At 44.1% G+C, this 24,638-nt stretch overlaps 1 protein-coding gene across 6 annotated transcripts in view; it reads right to left on the bottom strand.

Annotated features, from left to right (window-relative positions):
- Positions 1-24,638, bottom strand: part of klhl29 (kelch like family member 29) — a 202,365-nt gene that overhangs the window by 84,966 nt on the left and 92,761 nt on the right. For 5 of the 6 annotated variants that reach the window (XM_031866162.1, XM_031866160.1, XM_031866161.1 and 2 more), the window contains 2 exons: positions 6,533-6,680; positions 3,318-3,845 (listed from right to left, as the gene is read on the bottom strand). In XM_031866162.1, the coding sequence (XP_031722022.1) occupies positions 3,318-3,845; positions 6,533-6,680 (676 nt within the window). Of the gene's footprint in view, positions 1-3,317; positions 3,846-6,532; positions 6,681-11,197; positions 13,693-24,638 lie in introns of those variants that run through there. The other variant, XM_031866164.1, reaches the window with a different exon arrangement.

The following is a 24,638-nucleotide window of genomic DNA, read 5'->3' as shown; positions in this document are numbered from 1 at the left end:
ACACACACACACACACACACACACACACACACACACACACACACACAGAGACAAGGAGCACACAGTTGTTGATGTGCCCGCTGATGCGGAGCGAAGACAAATTGCTCCCTTTTGAAGGCAACGCCAAATCAAACACGGAGTGTGATTTCTGTCACTGTGCTGTTTGGCTTTAAGGCTGCGGGGCTGACATCTGACAAAACATCCATGCAGTCACACCCAGGAAGTTCTGCAGGGCGAGCGACCGCGCACACACATTTGTACAGTAGCACGCACGCACGCACGCACAGCGGTCTGTAGTGCAGATGGATTAAGGAGGCAGAGCTCCGTCAGCTGCTCCAAGATCCAGGACTTTGCCATCAAAAAGCCACAAAACACCTCCTCTGCACATCAGCGCTTACAAACATTGTGTCCTGAGGCTCAAGTATATATATATTTTTAATGCAGCAACACATTCGCTTAAGTAGCGGCTTAAGTATTCAAACTGTTTGTCCAATAATCACTTCTGAAAACCCTCTGATATGAGATGCACCACCAGGATTTGACCGTCGCAAGTAAACACTGCAGCATCGTTTTTTACTAATTAAATGACCACTACGGCTGCCCCCCTCTAACTGTCGTCGAACAGTCGACCTCATTGGTTGTTTTGGTCTTAGTCGACTCATATTTCTTCAGTCTATTAGTCATTTTTTACTGATTGTTTTATGCCAAATTACTTATTTCCAGGGAAACGTGTGAGCACATCTCTGGTAAACACAAGACTTAAAGCAGCGCTTTTGTGAGTTTGTTTGTGGGGAAAGTGTTGGTCGACTAAGAATGTCTTTGGCCCTAAAACAGCCTTACTAAATAAGCTTGGGATACGTTCTTTTTTGGACCTCCGTCAGGGTGATAATTCATTAGCTAAGGTCTCCCACAAGTCAGTCAGGGGCACAAAGGGCATCTCATTTATTCCTGTCTTTTGGCTTCTACCGCGGAAGTTCACCCTACGGTTTGTGTGTGTGTGCTAGTTGTACATGAGGGGTTTGTATCACACTTTTAAATAATGCAGTTCTTGAGAATGAAATAAAGCCCATGTGTGTTTGTGAGAGGCAAAAGAAGAAGATATACAGCATGTCTGTCCGTCTGTGCGGGCGAACGCTTGAACTTCCTTTACAGCCTCGTTTTATGCCAGACATGTTTGTAACCCACAATCTCTGCCCTGGGATCAGATTTGCCAGCCCTCTTATCCTCACCTCAGCCATTAGAGGGCTGCAAAAACACTGACTTCTAACCTGTAGCTGCTTTCCTTTCTTTTCACAAACTGCTTCTCGTATATTTTGGGGTTGGTGTTTTTTTTTGGGTCTAAGCAGAGGGAGAAAAGTGCCAACAGCAGGTTAAGATAATTTGAACAGGGGGTAGCCAGAATGCAGGTCACACCAGCTTAGCCTCCATATTTTTACCACTGTGGCACAACAGCAGGACCGCGTGTACGCCTGCCACGTTGACACGCAGTGTTAATTGATTTAAAAACTGAATGCGGAAGACCAGTGGGAGCTTTTTGTGACCTCTCGGAGTGAGCGAGAAAGCAGGGAACAGAGGGAGGGACAGAGAAACGCGGGAAGTGACAGAGATAATCAAGAGAGCCAGGAAGGCGGAGACAGAAGGACAGCAGTGGGCAGTGTCTTGAGGGGCAGGGCGATCGGGGTGGCGTTGTTGTGATTACAGCTGCTAAGTTAAGTGTTCCTGTCGGGGGAGAGGTCTGCCTCGCCGCTCAGGAGCCCTCTGAAGAGATGTCACCGCTAATTTACCAGCGCTCAGCGCTTTTCCCGTTTCCAATGTTCTTGTGACAGTACTCCTACTAATGTCCAATGTCAAGTAGGGATGATAAAACTGCAAAAAGAAACGGTTGAGGAGATGTGTGATTTCAAGTGCCTATATTTGCAGTTTGACCTTCATCGAGGCCTGCGCAAGATTTCAAGTGTATATTGTGTCTAGAAATTGACACAGGGATGCTTCTGCCTTTGAAATACAGCAGCTGACAAACTGAAGCCATCCAAGCTGAATACATTAACTTTATCATAACATGAATCACAGCGACAGTGTTTGCAGAATTTTAACAATCTGTACAGCGTTTTCCTTCCCCTGTAAAATGGATCTGTGTAAATACTGTAATTCCAAGTAAAGCCTGGCTTCTTTGGCCTGTGAGAAGGACGTCAATACATTTTGACATGCACATGGTCAATGGATCGCGATGGTCCATTCTAAAAAGAAGATATTTAAAAAAAAAAAGGTCTCATTCAATAGAAACTGGACCAAGCTGTCGAGCCCGTCTAATTATCCACTTCTAATTCTACCTGCAGTCTCATTTCAACGTATCGCAGGCAGTCTCCAAAATAATTGCTTTTTTTTTTGTTTTGGTTGCAATCTACAAGTTCATTTGCACACATTTTATTGATCAAAATGAGCCAGGAAAAAGAAAACAATCTAAACCTAAATTAAAAGCTTCATTAAATGTGAAAATTGGTCGGGGAATTGCCAACATCTGTTTCTGGCGCCCTGCGCCATAAACTCCAAGGTTAAACCAAACACCAATTTACGGCTCGCACACTCAGGCATCGGAGTCGGGGGCCGCGGAGCACCTTCACAAACAAGTCAACAAGGCTTCAAACGATCTCGGAGAGTGATGCGAGGGGCAGGGACCCCAAAAGCTCTTCCTGCCTTGTGTTTAGCAGGCCTGGGGAGTATTGCAACCCGAGAGCGGTGGAAGGATAAACCTGACACACTTTCAACCAATTTCAGTGCACGACAGCACAGGCGCTGCTGCTGTGTAGTAGTTTGAGATCAGTACAACATGTTCCCTCCAAAGAATCCACTGTGGACGGTGTTAGAGTGTTTTTTTTTCTTCTCCAGAAGCGGCCGTCTCACTGCTGCTTTAGGTGCACCTCCGTTCTCTGCGACCTTGGAGCAGCTTTGAAGCGAATTGGCTCTGTTTGCAAGTTGTGTTTCAACAACCCCCTTCGCGTGAGTGTTTGCAGCCTTGTTTATGACTGTTGGCATCTGAAACTGCTCGGGTATACAAACAGAGGGCAGAGGCCTATGCGTTTCATTCCAGCAAAGCCTCGCATAAGGCGAGGTCACAAGGACTAGAGAGCTGAGCGTATTGATTTAATACCTAACACCTCCCTGACTTAAATTCACTTCTAAACTCAGGTTGCCAGCCGAACGGATCTGCTTTGTTTTAGCCTTTCAGAGATGTTCGTGACTGGTTCCATATCTGCAAGAGAGACATTCGAAAACATCCGCCTGTGCGGAGTGCATCGGCTGAGGTTTTCCGTGCTTACCTTTAGGATGTCCCGGGTCACTGAACTCGTACTTCCCCATCCCGACTGTCCGCAGCATTTGCAGCCCGTTAGGACCGTCCTGATTGTCTCCGGCTGTGGGCTGAGCATGTGCCACCGCTGCCGCCGCCGCCGCCACCGCCGCTGCCTGTCCATTGGTCAGAGGCAAGGCGGGGTGCTGAATGAGGCCGGGGTGAGAGGTTAAGTGGCCGTTGCCCATCACGCTGTGAGGGTTTGGATGAACCACGTGGTTAGCTTGGGCGGACAGCTGAGCGGAGGCGTACTGAGGCTGGCTGGGCATGCTCAGCACCATGGAGGGCGGCTGCTGGGTCGACTGCGGCGTCAGCTGGAAGTGGGCTGTCATGAGTGGGTGATGCGGGGGCACCGGTGCCTGGATGGACGGGGTTACTCCTATGATGGGTGACTGCGCGGTCACACTGTGGCTAAAGGAGGGCGGCTGGGGGAGGCCGTAGGTGTGGGGCAGCAGGCTGGACTGGCTCACCGCCGCTACTGGTGCAGCCCAGGCAGGACCTGCAGACAAACACACAGGCAGATGTATCAATAGCATGTACAGCTTTTATTCCATAAAACCAAGTGAAAGAGCCCAAAACAAGGGGCAGATTGATTTTAAGTCTGGTATTAGAGGATCAAATAGAGACAGAAAACAGCATGAGAAGACAGACTCCAGCTCGAGTCTGCTCCTCTCCACACCACAACTTGTCAGTGTGCTGCTCCGCTTCAGTCCAAGTTTGTTTTGGACTTAATATCTAACGAAAAAAATGTCTGAAGCTCTGCGCCCAAGATTATCATCACAACAAGATTAAGGAAATCTGCTACAATGCCTTTTCTGAATGCGAACGCGTTCATGCTCAGTGAACACACCAATATCCGTGTAGGAGCCTGTGTTTACCCAGACACTCGGAGCCAATCATTTGTACTACCCTGAGGCGTTGGATGCTGAGGGTGTGCTGGGAAGACGCAGCCATATTGGCTCTGAACGCTGCCTGCCTCCCTCCCTCCCTCCCTCCCTCACACATTGGCTCCTACTCCCTCATCTCTAGCTCCTCCTGCCATGGTCCAAGCTCCAAAAATAGCCCACCACTCTGCCAAAGGGGCCAAAGGCTAAATCTCAGCATGCAAAAAGCTACGAAAAAAGTGCACGTTATTCATCATACCGGTCCTGCTGAGATGGATGGGGGGGGGGGTATCATAGAGGACTCCAGAGGCCAGTTCCTTTCATAATTCATGTCATTCAGCTAATTGGCACCGAAACTATATTCAATTTCCCTTATTTTGTGGCCCATCTTGATAAAGGATTCTAATGAAATGGGTTGGCGTAATAATTCCACATCTTATGAAGTTTTTAATGCAGTGATAAGAATTTGACGTGCCATATATACATTGTGTCCGTCCTCCATTTCTGTGTTCTTGTCCTTCACTACTTCACCCGTCTTTTAGCAGCAAAATGTAGAATAAATTCGGCAATTTCTTTTCATTTTGTCGAATTTCATTATCATAACCCAACATTGACCTACATTCATACAGTAGGCCTTTACTGCAAAGTCTAACAAAATGAAGCAGGTACATTAATATTAAATGTTAGGTGTAGAAATACTGTCGTCTTCAATCTCCACTGTCCACATGCAGGGCTCGCTTTAAAAAAAAACCTCCACTTATATGATTTTATTTATTTATTAGGGCTCAAATCATGGCATGAAAACAAGAACGATTTTTCACACAAGGAAACTGAAGTTGAAACAAAACTTCTCTTTGAAAGACAAACTTTCTTCAACAGACACGACCGTGAAGTTTTCTGTTGAAAGAAAGCGTTGATTAATTCTGCCACAGTTGGCAGAGAACTCTCTGGCAACACAGTTCAGTGAAGTGTGGAGAGGAGCTGGCTCTACGTCGCAAACGCCAGTCACAGTTTGAAATGGCGCACACGCGCAAATCAATATGCAACACTATGCTCGGATTTGAGTGTCATATGCGACAGTGAGCTGGGTTTGTGACATCTCACTCTCCTCACGCTTTACTCAAAGCTGTGGTGTGGGTGTGGGAGCTGCAGTGGTTGGAGGGAGGGGGGGTGGGTGAAGCTTCATTCACTTCCACACAATAATAAGACCTCCAGGATCTGATGGCCACACAGCAGGGGGGGGGGGGGGCACCGCCACGGAGCTCCATGCTCTCTTATCACCACCGCATCCTCCCATCGTGAGAGTCGCCCCTACGGTTTCTGCTACAGAAACATCCCTCTTGGGTAACTGATCAAACTGATGAATAATTAATCCACGAAGCAATCTATATGGAAGATATGCAAATTACAATTAGGGGGGGGGGGGGGGGGTGAACAGGCAGCGGCAGGGTTCTGAAACTTGTTTCCAGCGTGATGCTTTGCTACCACTGAGTAGCAGCTGTCTACAATCTGGATTTGTCGAGCTGGAATTTCCACTGGAGCAAGCTCTGTGCCAGCGTTATTCTTAAATGACACATTTGTGATGAGCAGGAGGCAGAGGCCAGCAGAGCAATGGAAGGAAATGAACTGCTCTAGGGCAGAGGCATTCTGGGCGAGTTCATTACAATAAGAGTCAAACAACCTCAACATTGGCTTAACTCCTTAACGTCGGGGTCTGCGCACTGCGCTGCTGTGCCTCTGTTGTGCTGTACACGTTGTAAAAGGGCACGAATAGAATAAGGTCGACGTCTGAACTAGACCTGGTGGAGATCGTTTGGAGGACTTCACCACATCGATTTAATTTAGACTGAATCAGCTTCCGTTTGTGACACAAGAACACCAACGAGGACAACAAAACGAGAGCAGAGTGAAGATGGAAGGCTGTGAAGGTGCAATATGGATTCATACTTATTTTTCCTTTTTTAACTTCTTGTTATCACACTGACATTTCTGTAATGTAATGCATGAATGAGCTGGTTTATGTAAAGATGGTGTTTGTGAATGTTAATTATGCATGATTGTGTATGTAAAGTGTGCATGTTGAGGAGGCAAGCGTGTACTTTATGTGGGGCAGGGCAGCCAGCATGCCTCATTAGCATTGGATACTAGTGTGGCTGGCCGGGGTCGTTTGGCGTGTAGCCGTCCGTGCGCATGCATACATCTGCTGTGTGAAGGCGGACCGCTGAGGAAAAACTCACATCAGCTGGACCCACCCGATGTGTCCGTCAGTACGTACGTAAATGCTGTGTGTGTGAGTCATTACCGGTGGGCTCGCTGTCTCGATGTTGCTTGGCGGGGGGCTCGTCCGTATCCCAGGGTGTGAGCTGGTTGATGGGCGTCTGTCCCCACCTCACCCCTGGAGCCAGCAGCAGTCCTGGGGTCTGGCTGTCTCCAGGAGACAGACCGGAGACCTGCAGCATAGAAACGAAACGAAACGCCGATTAGAGCGTCATAAGATAAAAGCAACCCAAAGAAAAGTGCGAGAGTTAAAACCAAACCAATCTACGCCGCCTGATCTTTAGACCACATACTTGTTTGCAAATGGCCCCGATATCTTTTTTTGTCAAAAGCTACGGTTTAAATAAATATTTCATTTTGTAGCTTGAATGAAAAGTGCAACAAATCACAATTCTTTAAGGTCTTAAAGTGAGCCTTGATGATGGAGCATGGCATGTAATTAGCAGTGAGTGAGTGCTGATTACAGCCTATTTATAAAATGGGATCAAGGGCATAACATTCTCATTCGTGGCCTCGAGAGTCTTTGCAGAAAGACCAGCATTTCTTTTAACTAACAACAATTGACTTTCTAGTGTGGGCTCCATTTAAATGCAGATCCTTCCCCCTGAGACGTTGTATAGCTTAATTTTTTTGCAATGAATTAAACATTGTGTTCAGTCAAGTGAGATAATAGAATTCTGAACACAAATACGACAAATAGAGTAAATAGGAAGAAATCCGTTTGCAGGGATGGGAGTAAAGCAAAAATGTAATTTCAGAAAAGAAAATGAAAAGCTAGGTGACAATGTGTGCATGGTGGTAAATCCGATGCAACTTCGCCAAACCAAACTAAGAGTTCCCTAAGCCTTTCTTTGCACTCAAAGCTCTAATATTTTGCTCTGGTAGTGGGGTAAGAAATGTTATCAGGCAAGCCCAGGCTGATGAAAACACCGGGTCAATCACCACTGGACCCCTGAGCAATATTCGCCTCTCCCCGTCTGCAGCTTGGATGCTCGGTCACAACCAGGCAGGGAGAGCCTGATTCCCCCGCTCGCCCCAGCCAGCCTCCTGAGTTAATAGAAAAGACCTGGTCACCAGAGCCCCTCCTGTGTCTGAGGCTGATCCCTCCATCCCTCAATTCCATTATCCTCCCTGACCTCGCCTTCCACTTTATCAAGCGCGCCATCGTGCATTCCAACCGCTGTGCTGACGATGCCCGACGGAGCGCGGGGCTCGCCGCACAACGACAAAAAATACAGTCCAAACAATTCGGTTTCACAGCGCATTAATGTGCAGCTTTACATATCGGGTCCATCCCATCTCAGGAAAACTCACCCTCTCTACTTTGCGATGGATTTATCGCAGCTTTGAGCATCGGGGGGGGGGGCCTTTAACACTTAAAGACATGGTATTGGCGCAGCACAACATCTGCTCTGTAATAAACAGCTTCACGAGAGCAGACAAGTTCAATGAGTGTCACTTAGTTGATGAATTCATACTGAAAGTTATCTGACAGTTTGTAAGTGCTGAGGGCAAAAGAAGGAGAGGAGAAAAAAACACAGCGAAGACAAACATCTCAAGGCAAAGCAGAAAACAGAGTGATGGAGTGAGAGAATGAAGCTGGGTTTAGGGGGAGACAGGCTGTCAGGTCTTTTTGTCCAGCTCAACCTGTTGACTTCAGAGAAGAGAAAAAATGGTTTACTCAGAGAATGCCCTGAGTGCCCAATTCCATCTGAGAGCCCTGGAGACTCGGGGAGGGGTAATTCGGACCATTTTCAAGGTGAGGAGTTGTTTTCTGTAGCCCACTATTTGTTTTAATGAGAGTTGTCCTCCTTCGCTCTGTGTGCTTTACTGTATTCCTCTCCAGCCATGCTTTACCTTCCCCTATACACGGGCAACTCCTCATTAACTCGCAGCATTGACTCTCACTTTCCTCCAGCCCTGCACCTGCCTCATAATATTCTCTCATTAATACTCCCACCCATTTATCGCAAAACACGAGAAAGAAAAACAGGGGGGGGGGGGGGGGGAATCTCTTCTGCAGAAAGGCAATTCATCTGTCACAGTTTTAGTGCACCAGGAAAAAAGTGAGGAAAAAAAAAAGGTTCTTAGTCAGCACCATCACATTGACAGCGTACCAGCTAGGCTCAGGAACAATCCTGACTCGAGAATGATCAAGGTTAGATGGGAAAATACGCACACACAGACACACTGGGAACAAGTTTGAAAGGCGCGCGCACACACACGCGCGCGCGCACAGAAGCCAGGAGATATCAGACGGGATGTTTATTAAGATGGCAGACTCGCTGCAGGTAGGCAGGAAGGTACCGGAGGTTCTGGGAGAGCGCCTGTCATTTTCTCTCAATTGTATTTGCTCTCCATATTTCCCGTCCCCTCCTCCCTGGCCGCCCATTATCACCGGGCAGCAGATGGTTTCCTCTGACTCGACAAAAAACCATGCCGGAGAGGAGGAGGGGAGCCAGATAAATAATTTTTGAGTCGTGCCAAGCCATTCTGTGTTTGTTGTCAAGCTGGCTGGGGAAAGATTCTTTTTGTGTGTTTTTTTTACCGTACACAGCATCGGTGCATATGGACCACATACTGCAATAGTTCCAACATGAAACAGAAGGTCAGTTTCTATCAGGTCGACTAAACCTGCATTTTATATTTACAACATGGAACTTTCTGCTATGAAAAGGTGTACAAGCAATTTCGATCTGTGTTTAACAGGAAATTGTGGTGATTTTCTTCAATACTGTGCCGTAATTCAAAACCTATTTTCTTCCTAGTTGCCTTGAAAAGCCCTTTTCAGGGTTTGAAGCAGCTGCCCGTCTGCTCCTCCTGCACAATCATGCAGAAACACACGAGCACGCACATGCACACACAGCAAAACTAGAAGGATCCGTCTCCCCCCTTCTCAAACACCTGACTGTAGCAGACATGTCGGAATCAGTGTATTGAAGAGAGGAAGATACAATCAAGATGCATCAGGCCTAAATATATACTCGTCGTCTTCCGTCGCGGGCAGCGGAGACAGCGGTCTCAGTCTGGCTGGCGTGTCAGCCATGTCCTCGGACATGGCGAACGCTGACATCTATCATTATGTGTGCTGCCATCTCGCAGTAGTAGGCAGCAGTAACGTGCCTACCAGAACCTCCCGCCACTGGCCACCATCTGCTGTGGGTACATATAGGAGGGGCCTTGTTGTGATCCCCGCGGCTCAGGGCTTTGATTGTTTTGAGTCATCCACATCATCCACATCCAGTAAACAGAAAAGGTTTGCTCATGGCTTTGTGTTTGCCTTTGCGTTCTGTTCGAGCCAGCCTTGTCTGGGTGAGTTATTGCACCAGTTCAAATCCTATAATGACGCCGGGGTAGGACACCAGGCTCCCACAAAAAACTACCGCCATTGAATTTCTGCATAGGCTTCAGCTCTCTGTACCTTTGGTGCTTGCGGTATGGCCCAGTACTGCCAAAACATATAGTGCTCCAATCCCCAGAGAAATTGCTTTAATGCTCGACTCGGGGAGGAAAAAAAAAGAGAATAAAAGAGAGAGAAAGAGAGGGAGACAGAGAGGGGGGGATGAGTCTATAACACCCAGGTCCCACTGGGGTAAACAATGTTTCAGCGCACACTGATCAAATCAGCTAACTGCTATGAGATTTAATAACAGGTCTGGGTGAAAAGGAAGAGGTGTAGGGAGAGCAAAGCAGGTTTCCAACAAAAAACGGGAGAAGGTAAGAAGAGAGGAGGTTTGAGGGAGAAAAGGGGACGGAGCAGGACGGTAACAATACCACAGTAAAAAAGCTAATCTCGTGAAATGTCATTAGCACAACTGCCGGACACAATGAGATAGCAGCAGTGTGCAGGCCACTGCCACACCGGCTGATTATGTTCCACCTTTTAAGGTCCAGTGTTCTTGCGGGGGCAAAGCTCTTTACGCACGAGAGGAAGAATAACAGACCGCAGGCAGAGGAGGTTCACCTTGGTGTGGCATCACTCAGCTGGCATTGTAATCGGGCCTGTTGACGCACAGTTGTTTCCCTGATAGGTTTATCAGTTAATCCATTCCAAACGGACAGAGCAGCAATGTTCCTGGATTTCTGGTGGTCCAGTGTGAAGCTGCCATTATGGTTTCATTTAAATGCAACAGAGATTGTACACCTCCACAGTCAGCCTGCAATCTCAGGGGGGGGGGGGGGGATGTACACAAATGTAATTATAATCAAAATTTCAATAACAGCCGTCTCTGCCGTGTCCTGCTAGATCGTGTGCACTCGGAAAATAATATCATATTGTAATCCCACACCACGAACAAATCATAAAAAATAAAAAAAAAACGGTGCAGGAGAGGAAATGAAATTCAACTCCGACAGAATGGCTTTTTCTTCCCTTTGGCCAGGCACGGACAGATGCAGCGAATTTGGCTGAAACGTGGAGGGTGATGGAAATAATGGTTTTCCTCAGAGAAAAAAAGAGAGAAAAAAAAAATGTCAGCGAATGAGTGAAAGATTGAGAGGCAGAGTAAGACAAACCCATCCATCACACAGCCTCGTGTCATTGCTTTTGACAGATCATTTTCGGTTTTTCTAAAATAGAGGGGGGAAAAAGAAAGATCTTTTCTCTCCTCCGTCCAAAAGCGCCAACCGAGTGTGGTCCGAAAATGACCAGCGGCGCCAACTCATTTTCTTTCGAACATTATTCACTTACTGTATAGCGGTATCTCTTTTCCATGACAACGCGCTGACACCTAAATGTGAAGTGGATTTGTTCTGGGTTTCCGTCATAATGGTGCTGAATGCTGGAGCCCGATCCACGGGGCGGCCGTGTCCAATCTATTAGACTGGAACATAGCAGAGCATCTCAGGAGTAAACAAAGAGACTACTGCGCCATTTTTTTGGCAGCCATCTTAAAACGGAGCGGTGCTCCCAAACATGCGGAACAGCGTGGTGCCACTGATGGCTGCATACTGACGAGAGAGAGAGAGGAAACCAGGTACTATTTCTTTTTACTCCAAAGGCAAGTGCAACACTCCATTGTGTTGCACTTAAAAATGTGAACCGATACCGAGATTAGACATATCCACGGCATTGTGGAAGGCATAAAATGTCATATTCTCAAATCGCAAATCTTTTGTTGTGTTTAAAGAGCGTATTGTGAATTGGAGGAGCTCTAACAGTCGGAGGAATGACTCGATAGATACGAATCTGGAGCGCTGAACCAGGCTGGTGACTCATTTAAAACATTCACTTCTCACTACCAACTATCCATCATATTACTCAGTCACAACAAAGAAAGGTCAAAACTGGCTGCCAAATGTTTTTTAACAGCAAAAACATTATATTCAAAATCTGCAAAATGATTTACCCGAGAGACTACACGAAAAGTTACTCCGTGTTGATTCTGTTATTTCTCACGAGTCTACGGAACGATGCTTGCCACCTCTCAGAACACCTGCCTCTTTCTTGAAGAAATGCAGCAGTTTAAAAACATGTCGTATCTGTAGTCACCATCTGCATCGAGGCAATATCACTTTATACAAGAGAAATGTCAGCCATTACTGCGGGTTGACTGTTCATGACTGGCAGTTTGTGCACTAAAAATGGAAAATACAAACAAAGCGGATCTTTCCGGGCGCCAACACTTAACACTGACCCCCGGCAGCGCAACAGACAAACATAATGAAAACACACAACACGAGCGCCTGGTGGACATATAGGCTATTGATGCACCAGAGAAAGGGTGACGGATACAGACTCTATAATTTCAAGCCCCGGGCCAAACGACTGAAGGGGAACGGACTTCACTTCCACTGAAATTCCAGCTAAGACGCTCCGACAGCTCGGCATGCTCCTGGCTCGACGCACACGTTCCAGAAAAGAGAAGCGTGAACGGAGGGGCGAGGCCGACAAGCTTCAGTGGAACAGCAGGGCTGGAAACGCCGCCTAATATCCCATGAGTGCTCCGAGGTTGCGGCGCTCGCCCTCCAAACTCGACCCCAGCCCCTCCTTTTCTTGTGTCTTCTATTCTCTCGCAGACAGTGTTAGTGGCTCCGTGAAGATGTTTTATCCGTGGGACCAAGCAGCGGCGGCAAGGCCTCTCCAGCATGTGGAGACATGCTTATGTCATGGTAACACCTCCCAGAGGAGCATGTCAGAAAACCCTATTGCCCTCCATTGGCACTTGGCAGGGACAGTGAGAGACACAGGTCTCCAGCAGGCCACGACCCTGCCTGATATGTGGTGAGTGTTTGGGGAAGAAAATATCCACTGCCTGTCACGGCAGCGGCCTTGGAGACCAAGAGACAACTGTGTAGCTCCTTGCCTGTGGTTGAAATTGAGGCAAAATGACTGCCACGTGTGGCCCTGGGTGTGTGAGTGTTTGAGCACTGGCCGTGCGTGTGGCTGTAATAAATGAGCGTTAACCGGGCAAACAATAAAAAAATAAATTGAATTCATATTGATATTGTAATATGAAGGGAAACAATATCTACTTTGCCAAGAGTGCAGTGTGGAGAGTATTTAAATGCATTTTACAACGCATGCAATCTGCAAGCCAAATACTGGGATGTTCTGGCAGAAAGGCCAAAAACCAGATGACCATATGGCAGGGCTGGAAATCAGGGGGGAGATGCAGTGGAGGCTTACCAGGCACCGCTTATATAGCAGTTTAGGTTCCATACTGGCATATTGTCTGAACAAAGGAATTTCATTAAATCCGTGTTCGTACATACTTCCATGGCTCTCTGACATACAGCGCTTCGACATTTTTGACATTAGAATGTTTGTCATCATGTCATTATTGTGGCGGCTCAATAGTTTCGAATTAATCTTTCACTCTTTTTACTTCGTAACGTCAAGGACAAGGAAGCTGCTGTGTTTGACGAAATTTGTGAAAATATTTAACTTCAGTGTGGAAGCCGGTTTGGTCCATTTGTTCTGTTCACTTGACAACAGCCTTGCACCTCCAACGCATTACTGGCGCCCCCCTCTATACTTGTTTGTCTCAAACGGTAACTATCTAAAGTATGTGATGTGAGGGTCTGAAAATTGAAGCCAATTCAAATATTTGCGACTGCTCCGGTTGCAAAAAGAAGTCAAATTGTAAAGCTGTCCATGGCATATTGACTCTTCAATCTTGTTTATTACCTCAGTAAACATTATAAAAATTAGTTTATGGTCTCAATCGCTAGTTTTAAGTCTTCTTTAAGTTATTTTAGTGAATTATGGTCCCATTTAGAGTAAAATAGACCATAAAGCAGGGTATGCTTTAGGGCGTGGCTACCTTGTGATTGACAGGTTGCTGCCACGACGTTGTCCAGGTCGGGGAGTTGTCCTCATATTCGTCTTAGAACCTTAATTTTTTTTACTGTGTGTTTCTAGTTCATGAAAGTTTATTGAAACATTTTTGGTCGACTAAAAAAATTCAGCAATCACATTTACTTAGCTCCACCCCCTCTCATGTCACTTCTGGTTGCAAAAAAACAAGATGGCAACAGCAAAAATGCCAAACTCGAGGCTTCAAATTGTACAGTCCACAAACCAAACGGCTGACGTCACAGTGTGACTACATCCATATATTCTATGTATTCTATGTGATCACTTCACACATTGTTTAGAGGTTTAATCAAACTCCGTAGAGTTCAGCAGCCCACATGTCCAACAAGAACAGCTACATTTTCACAGATCATCTTTAAGGATGTAAAGGACTTCTGCTTGACTTGGTGTATATACTGTGAAATGATCTGGACTCTTGCAGGTCTAAACAGATAACTTACTCATACACAGACAGAATATAAAACGCACAGAGCAGACAGGCAGTGAGATGGATGCTACTGTCCCATGGAGCCTCCTATTGACTTTTGCTGGGCACTGTGAGATCTGGCAGACAAAGAAGCAGCCTTTGGTCAATAGGGACCACGAGTACAGAACAGGCAGATTTCTGGCCAACATCCAAGCTGGTCTGACAAAATGCCCAAATACGAGCTCTGAAATTGCTGATTTTTTTGTACCAGATGGCATCAAAGTAAACAAGGCTGTATTCTGTTTAACTTCCCATCCACATCCATATGAGGAGGTCTGCTGAAGAGCACACACCAAAGCGTTTTACAGCGTTGCATCACCTCAACACCTGGAAGGCAACGTCTCTAATCAAGGCTACAAGTGTGAGTAATTAGACCGAAAAATGGAGGCACTGCCAATGGCCAACATTTGCTGCAAATGTGCCTAATTAATGACGCATTGCTGCAACATTATGAGAGCACAATGAGCAAACAGCTCGACTCAGATGAACTCTGGACACTGAAATGAATACGCCAGTTGGCTACAGAGTGCCTATCGCCTTTCATTCGGGTTCCTAAAAATAGCCGTATTAAGTGAGATACAGCAGAATCTGCATCACAGTGCTGTCAAACGAAAACCCCTCACGACTCCACTAAGGTATATAATTACCAGTGTGCCCACGAGCCTCTTACTATCGTTATTTTTGCAGCCTTTTAATCACTACAGAGCATGGGCTGTGTAAAAGGAACAAAATGTACTTAAATAGTTGACATTTCCTCGCAAGAAAACAAAAAATGTGTTCATACTCTATTTTGTGTAAGTGACACGACTCGAGCAGCGATACGGACTTCTGGCCTCGAGACTTTATGAGCCAAAAAGACATGTCCATATTAAAGCAGTGCACAGGCAGCCACATGTGTAACCTGTGGCAGTGTTCCGACCTTTGAGGTTCCAGTCTTGGAGCTCCAGCACTGGTCCCCCAGGGCTTGAGAGGAGACTGAAAGGCTGCTTTATCCCATAAGATGAAGTGGTCAGTGCGGCTCTGTGCTCCTGCAAGCACAGGGGGGAGTCCACACAGCACACCGCTTGGGGTAAGATATACACTGGAGAGACATGCTGGGATCATTAGAGACCCGAGACTCCTAAAGAAATTGAGATATAGCCATGAACGACACTGCGGCAGGTGGATAAACAGACCTTCACTTGAATTATGGGCGGATTTAATGGGCGAAAAAGGCTTTTTTCTCTGTTTGGAGCCGCTTTTCAACTTGCCGGTGAATGAGCTTCTCTCGATTTGGATTTGGAATGTTTTCGGTATTTCAAATGCTAATGCTGCTCTATAGAGATGGCAAAAGTAATTTCAAGGTCCATGTCCTGTGTCAAAAGCTACAACTGACAAGTAAGTAATTTGGATCCTTTTGAAGATTGGCTGATGTCTCCATGCTTGTTCTGCTTCTTAACGGCAAAAAGAACGTTCCAAACCAAATCAACACCTAGTTAAAAAAGTGAATTATCATTGAGGAAACAAAACAATAATAATCATAGATTCTAGACTATTATCACTATTGAAAGAATTTAAAAAAACAAACACTATACCAGCTATCAATCACCGGACAGAATGTCTGTTTTTAAACGCTTTCCTTTAAAAAATGTATTATTACTAGAAAAGCTCTGTCTGGTCTCTAAGTGCATGTTTGAAGAGGTAAAATCGATGCAGTGTGCCTGTCAATGTTCTCTACTTTATTTAGTTTTAAATGTGTCCAGCCCTCTTCAGCAGACTCGTATACTGAAGTTGCAACAACAGTATTGCAGAGAATCAAACACACAGTAAATGTGTCAAAAAATGGATTCCTCTTGCTAGTTGGCATCTGTTTGTTCTTCCCCATTTTACCTCAAGCTTTTGAGAATAACAGTTCGGCATCTAGTTTATCAGTCACAGTGCCTGTGAAAAATGGGCAGACTTACAAAGATGTGCTTTGGATCTTTGTAGCAGGTACATGCACACAGCGGATTTGTGAAAACTAGGACTTCAAAAAAAATATTAAATTAAATAAAACTTGAAATGCATTTTGTGGGCCAATATTTGGTCCCTCTGGCATTTATAAAATGATTTGATTTTGTTATTCGATTTACTTGTTTGTTATGTGATAATGTGAGAGATAAAAAAAAGCCTTTCTGCTTCACGGACACAGACAAGACCACATTAATATTCATGAGTAAGATGATTAATCACTTACATGGATGAGTCATGTTACTAAAAACTGTCTGTGCAGCCAAATATAAAACTAGAATACCAATGTGCATGGAAGTGGGGCTGATGTGTTTTCTTTCTGTCTCTTTCTCACTGATGTAAATAGACACACCACACACCCACTGATCAATGAAATGCAAAAACGGAGACCATTTTATATGTTCCTTGGATACAACAATTCTTGATGTCTTTATTTGCTCTGGTTATGTTCAAAACAAGCACTTCCCAAAAACGTGCCAGTTTTACAAACTAGTACGGTGCCAGTTCGGAACTGGCTGATTGCTTACACATTCATGCACATGGGAGACGTTTGCTTTCGAGGAGAAATCTCAGGCTACCCACCTACTCGGTTAGGTTTAGGAAAAGGTCATGGTTTGGGTTCAAATAAACTCTCTCTCTCTGGCTGAAAGCCCTGATGGTAAACTTCTCCCGTGTCCGCTTAGCCCCCTGGTAGAACGACGGAGACCCGCTCATCGCTCGTTGCCTTCGGGGAAGTGAAGAAGAGTTTGGTTGTAACGTTACGTCCAGCAGCCAGCCGGCAAAGTGAACTGCGGTCAATGAGCTCTGTAAATGCCAGTTTGCAGGCGTCACGCTCAGCCCAGTCTGCAGAGCCCTGAGGCCCCGCCCCCGCACAGACCGCTGTTTGCTTGTTTATTCCACGTTTGTTTGTATTGAAAGTGGCACTAATTTTGACACAGCGAAGGTTAGCGTGCATAAAACATTGGTTTTATCTATGTGACTCAGTTCACCTGGAGACTGTTTTAAGATGTTCAGGAATGTGAATGTGTGGACCAAACCTGCATGGAAAGATCCTCCGTCCACTCAGATTAGGATTGGATGAAAGTGATTTTGCTTTTGGCTCAGAGCCAAATGTATTTTAGTATTGTTTTCTGAAGTACTATCTGTTCTATGTAAAAGAATCCACACGATTTTCTTAATAGTTAGGTCTGTGTTTCTCCATCGTAATTACAATCTTTACACTTTCACCCTTACAGTGTTTTGTGCATTACTTCATGTGTTTTCATTTACAGTTTCCACAACAGCAGGTCCTTGGGTCCCCAGCTATACACCTGTGCAGTAGATCGGATGAGCGGTTCTTGAGATTTGAGAAGGACATGCAGACAGAGATCCCTTGCTCTTGGTTATATATTGGTTATTTTGCAGCAGGTGTTGCAGTTAGTCTTTTTGGTAAAGTTTCTATCTGAAGGTCCCCCCTCTTGACCAGGAGTGTGCACAGCCCCTTTACTGTATCAGAATGGGGTAATGATGCCACTGGACGCGGGCTTTAAAGACACCTCTGTTTTCCGCAGCGCCATATGTGGCCTTATACAGATTCCTATGTCCCTTACACATCCCTGCACACTGGTTCCCCGTGCACTTGTTGACAGGAGCTTGTAATCTAAAAGAGTCTGCAGGTTTGAGCTGTTAAGTCCCTTGTAGAAATGGCGTATAGTTATGGTGGGAAGAGGAAGACGAGGAGGAATAAGAGGGAACATCTTCCCTCCGTAGCTTATTGAGCTGTCAGGTTTCAGTCCCTATCAGAAGAGCATTGATTTCCTGTCACATATTCCACTGTACTTGCTTTTACATCCGTCTATAATAGGAGTGCTTGCTTTGGTGGTTATGACCACATCAAGAAGCCCGTCCACACATTGATCTGTGTTGATGCCAAGCATAGTCCTGTATTTAAATTGATCCATAGAAGAGTAGTGCTGCTTTCACACCCTGATACACTTTAATGCAAACTATCTGTCTGTACATTGAGCGAGGCACAGCTAAGTCGTCACAAGATGTAACACGGGGGGGGGGGGGGGGGGGCTAATGGTGCAAATATGTCTGGGTGTGGAGATTTAACATTTCCCTTCTGCAATGTATTCTCTGTGAATTTTGAAAAGCCGACTTGAAATTATATTTTGGCATTAGCATTTCAGTGACCTTTCCAGCACTCAATTCAGTTGTCAAAAACGATATCAGTGTTGGGAAGCAATGAACCAAAAGGAGCATATACACTTAAAACAAGAGACGAAATGCAGGGATTCTTTGTTTTGGTGCCATTTACTGTAATATTTAACAACACTGAACCAGCTATTCTCACAGCCCACTGGTGGGCCTCAGAGCGCCATCTAGTAGGCCAGTTACATTACATTATTAATACAATAATTTGGGAATGCACTAGTTAAGTGTATATTAAAAGTGCTCGAGAATTCACATAAAGGAATGATGTCAAATTAAAATGAGCAATTTCTGAATATCATCATCATCCGCACATCATCCGGTAGAGATAAAAGTGTTTTTCCTCTGATAGTTATCTTACATTCCCTCGAATGCAAGGACACTAAATGGATTTTTAAATAAATAAACATGTGATGTGGGAGACGACCCTGTGCCAGGAAAAGTGTGTGGCGAGGAAATATGACCCTGAATACATTCAATTTGGATTCATAATGAAAGGCAGTGATGGGGAGGGTAAGCAGAGTATCTATTTAGATAATTACAGCTGCTCTATAACCATAGAAATAGAATAGGAGTAGAACGGACATTCCCATTCAAATCAACTCAGCAGGATGGTCAGAGCGGCCGTTTTATGTGTACCGTTGTCATTGCGACCGTTGTAACAGGCTAACTCCCGTATAATACAAAACAGATGTAACGCAAATCGCGGACACACTGAGATGAGGTTTTGCAGTAACGACTAGAACGAGCAGTGGAGTCGTAATGTTACAAAGCACAGAAAGCAAGAATAAGCTAACTAGCGGACACCTGGCTAGTTAGCTCGTTTGCTAATTCTGCCATGCTTCAATGCTATACTGGTTACTGAAAATTAGACTTTAACAACTAACAATTGACATTTTCTTTTGTACTTTCAAAACAGTTTGTTTGTTCTACTCCTGTTCTAATCTACAGGCAACACATATTTATAGCCCAGTTGATTTTTTCTTGTCTGTTGTCATGTTGTGATATTTGTTTCTCATTTATTTGGGAAGGTGGTCCTCAGACTTTTCTTTTATAATCAAAAGTGGGCCTTAAGACAAAAAGTTGAGAACCCCTGCAATAAACCACAATGTAGCTAAATATGTGTCAGAGTGACCCACAAACTGTAACCCATGGAAAAATGTATAACACAGGAGAGGTTGCATTATATTTGTATTAACCTTTAAGCAAAGAGAGAAAGGACCATAAATAGGTTGTGTTTTCCATAGAGACCAAGGCTCATAATGGAGATATACAATGTGCATACAGAGGACATTGCTTGCGAGAACCGTCACAATCTCTTAGCCATGCCTGGACATTAGTGAGAGTCATTACGCTCATTTAAACGAGGTCGTTAAGCCAATGAAATGAGGCCGTATATTTTAGTGCAGAAACAAGAAGAAAGAGCACACCATTTCTCGCTGGTACGCAATCTCTTCTGAGTCAAGTGTGCCATAACTCTGAGAGAAGGGCCCGGGCGAGGCCAAAACTCTCCGGCTCCAGACAGTTCACAACATCCTCCATCACTGTCAAATAAACTTTAATACCTGCAATAACTGCAACGATAACTTCAACATGCTGTTAGTGTTGTATGCAGAATTTGATAATGCAGCCATTAGGATGCTTTAATTACTGTTTTAATTGTTCCCCTCCAGCTGATGTTATTCAAACTGGGGTGACTTATCAGAGCCAAAGGAGGTCTCTCATACCTATAGCTTTCTCCACACAGTCTATACGTACAGTAAGCCATGCACTCAAAGCTGACTTATAACCAGGCGTGCACACTTATAACATACATTTGATCACACATTTGGAGGGACATAAGGGAGCATTTCTACATGCAGTACCAAAACAAAGAGCAAATAAGCCAACAAGTCCTCCAAATTAAACGACAAATCGTTTTTCTTGAGATGGAAAGTCTCGCCACTTATTAGCGCTGTTTCACAGAAATGTGGATGTCTGGATGGTCAAAGAAGATTAGGAATGGGACGAGGCGAAAAATGGAGGGACAAAAAAAGATAAGACACGCACAAGAAATGCGGAGATAATAGGAGAAATGACAAAAGGCAGGGAGACAGAGGGAGGGGGAACTCATTGTTCAACATTTATTGTTACCCCTCTACAACTAGGTGCCTAAACATGCTGAGAAGAGACAACAATCACTCGTTTAGAGACAAATCCCGCCTTAGTGCTGATCTAGGATTATGGCTCTGATTAAAAAACGGTGTTCCTTTTGTTGCTCGGGTCTGATGAATCATTCGAGGGTGACACAGCCAGAAGATGTGCCCTGGAATTAATCGCATCCCCCCTCTTTGTTTCTGATCCGGGGTCCTCTTTTCCTGTATCGCCTCTTTTTCTGGGCAGAGTACTAAGACAAAACAGTCACAGCAAAGGATCTCAAGATGAGATGGATGAAATATTAATCACAGGTGTCTTTGTAAACTGTAGAAAAAGATCATGTGTTTTTGTTATGTACGGTTGAAATCCTTATTCTTTTGCAGATTTTCTCAATTTCTTTTTGCCCATTTCTACATGCCGGTTGCAGCGTCATTGAAAATCTGGCGCATGGTAAATAGCCCTTAAATTAGGTCCCTGGCCTTCCAGCTTGGTTATCTGTGATGATCGGAACAGTGTGTGCTGCTTGAAGAGACCCATCTTCCCTCTGGCACATCATTTAACATGTCTCATTTACCAGGAAAATATGCAGTTCACACACCGAGAGGTTTGTGGTCACATCCTCAAATCGCTCAATACAAATTTAAAGGATTTGAATTAGAACAACCGTCGCATTTCTTCTTCTCCCTGTATTCCTGGCTGATAAATATTAATGATTTCTTTTCCTTTGACCACAATACATTTTAAGTAGGTGCCTTCAGCAGAAAGAGGAAAACAATAGCTCAACCTTGGTCTTTGAGGGGCACCTTAACATAAAGCACTGGACACGGTAGAAAGATCATTATGCCAGGAACTGAACAAGAGACAGAATCCTCAAGCTATTTCCAAATGTCCACTTACAAGTTAAAGAGAAAAAATACTGAAATGCTTTATAAACAGCAAGTGCAAAGTAATTTCAAAAGTCACCCTCAAAGAGCGAAGAGCCACAACACCTAACATCTACTCATGTCATGTCTGTTTATATTTAACCCTGCCGAAGGCTTTTGCATAATATTGCAGGAGTCAGCCACTCGATATCAGCTTACAATGCTAACGGTTAATTGCGGTTGATCAACCGTTCATTAAACAGTTACTCCTTTCAATCTTGTTCAGGGACAAAAAGTAAAATTGTAAGGAATTACTGCACAAAAGCACAATACAGCAATGTAAGATTAAAATTAATGAAAAATGTCTATGGAATAAAAGACAGCCTTACCCTAAAAGATTGACTTCTATAGCGGATGAGTGTTGGCTAAGTTAAGGTTGATGTAGCCTAGGATACAGTCCTACTTGATCATGTTTGGAAACTTACGCATTATACTTTTATAGAAAGCGAATGTAATGGATATTTTTATAGTAACAGTGGTAAAGGGGTGCGCTCATGGTGGCGAACCTACAAAGAATTGCAACATAAATATGCAGCGACCCTCGACTTCACGCAGCTTTACGGCTATGTATTGCTACGCCTCTGTCGAGATTAACAGGTTGCTGTGGTGGCAACTTGTCAATCACAAGGTAGACGCACGCACTAAAGCATACCCTGCTTTATTGTCTATTTTGATCTAAAAGGGTCCATAATTTAGTAAACATCATGCTGTATTGAAGAAGACTTGAAACCAGAGATTGAGACCATAAACTCATGTTTACAATGTTTACTGAGGTAATAAATCAAGAGAGAAGTAGAGTCATTTTCTCATAGACTGCATAACTGGCAAAATGTACTTTGAAGTATAAAATTAACAGTACTCACTATAGTAATATAAATTATTAAATTATTTTTATTATTCATTATTGATGCATGAACATGTAAACGGAATTTTTATGTTGTAGATAGTTGCGGCAGAGCGCTTGGTGATTTAATTTACTGTAATTTATATCAATTAATTGTCCTTAAGATCTAAAATTTGTATATGCAAACCAACTGTAAACAGCCGTTAAATAAATGTAGCATAGTAAAAAGTGTATTTTTACTATTTTTACTACTACTAAAAGTATTTCCCTCTGAAATATATTAGAGTAAATGTAGTAGCATAAAATTAACCTTATAAATGCATTTATGTAGCCTGAGTAAATGTACTTAGTGTACTAGTGATGCCAAAGCAACCCAACCACTCTTGCTAAATCTTAAAATCTACTGGAATTCCAGTTTTTTGTGTGGATCAAATCAGCAGCCGTCATTCAATGAGTTGCAGACGGTTTGTTCAGCTGCACTTATTCATTTTTAACCTTGTCAAGGTAATCATTCTGTGGAGGAACACAGACACTGCTTTTATTCTGCAGAGAGAGAAAAAAACAACACACGTATACACACCACCAATGCTCTGAATCAAATGATCATTCTCAATAATCTCTATCGTGGGTTAATAAAAGCCCAGGATAATAATTCAGTCTATTTTCAATTGGATTGTTCCGGACCGTCTGTGAATTCAGTGTGAAGCAGCCTTGACCTCCCTTCTTGGAAAAACAAAAAAGACTTAATGGCTGACTGCATGTCAAACAAACAATCACAAAGCACAATATGTGCAGAGCTCTTTGCGCCTTTGTAAAAGTGAGCCCATATTCAGCTTGAGTGCTATCTGAGATGGCTTGCTTGTTGAACTATAATGAAAATTTTGCCCAACGAGCGAATAAACAAGTCCTTGATTGTGTCAAACTCAGAACGCTGAGCAGAGATATTAACATCAGTTTCTTGTCAAATCTGTGAGCCAAACTGAATCATGACATGCTAGGTCTAATTATTTAACGATTTTTCTCTGTTAATGAAGGACATGATCTTGTCAAACACAGAATGCACTTAATTTTCCAGTCGCTGGCACTATTATATAAAACTCATTTAACACAGCCTTCATTGAACAACGTACTGTACATTATTTGCATATAAATTGGGGCGGGGTGATAGATCCCGATTATCGGTCATAATGTCCTGATAACGATATGTATCACGTCTTAGCATGTTTTCTGGTAATGCAATATATAAAAAGTCTATATGAAATAGCCACATGCCTCATTTTTGTATACGCCGGTTTGAATTAAATACTTGCATGAATGACAAGTTTTCTCATAAAATTAAGAATTTTGGTGCAAAATGATTTCAGCAGTTTCAAGTGAAATTGGACAAAAAAAAAAAACCTATATATGTATTTCCATACATGCACATTTGTTAATCCCATTGAACTGAGTAATAATGTGATGTAAAGACAAAACCGCAATATTTAAAATAATTCCCTAAAATGTATTACCTCAAAATATGTAGTAGTAGTATGTGCTTGTTGTTATCAAATTTAACGACGTAATTGTGTAGTACGATATATGATTTCATCACAATACGATTCCATTGAAAGACGTTAAAAATCACCATATTGGATTATCACTAAGTCCCTTTCACTGATATTAAACGTTATGCTGATGTTTTCCCATACTCATTTAGTTCTGAACCTCACTGCCAAGTTCGTGTGAGGACTCATGCCGGGCAGAAAGGAGGAGACGTTATAAATCACCACACCACTGGAAGGATGGTCACAGATCTGCAACGGTTCACACTCAAGCTGCGCTGCAAAAAAAGAAACGCCGTAAATCTCGGCCATTGTGCAACATAACATGCAAGCGCTGTGTAACGGCTCCCGTTTGACAACGTTTTCATTGCCCCCTCGGATGCACGACACTCCCCCAGAATGCCTCATGATGAAATGGTTCAATCTGACCTTGAGAGTGTTCTCTTTACGCGCCGCTCTGACATTCAGCGCGTCATCAGGAGACACTCAAGATGCGGCAGGACTGCCCAAGCGGTCCCCCAAAATCAGCTCCTTAATTGAGATGGCAGCTGGAGGATTTCCAACAACAACAAAGAACAACCTCAACACAGAAGGAAGGCTGTGTAGTGGGGCTGGGGCACAAAACCTGAAAGATGTCTCAAACGGGGCTGACATTGCACTTATAGCTCACAATAACAGCACCAGTAATGGATCAGATGAACGGGGGGGGGGGGGGGGGGGG

This window comes from Anarrhichthys ocellatus, unplaced genomic scaffold (genome assembly GCF_004355925.1).
Source record: "Anarrhichthys ocellatus isolate YVR2014 unplaced genomic scaffold, GSC_Weel_1.0 scaffold34, whole genome shotgun sequence".
NCBI classification, from domain to species: domain Eukaryota; kingdom Metazoa; phylum Chordata; class Actinopteri; order Perciformes; family Anarhichadidae; genus Anarrhichthys; species Anarrhichthys ocellatus.
The sequence above is the reverse complement of the archived record's forward strand: the minus strand, read 5'-3'. Positions and strand labels throughout refer to the sequence as shown.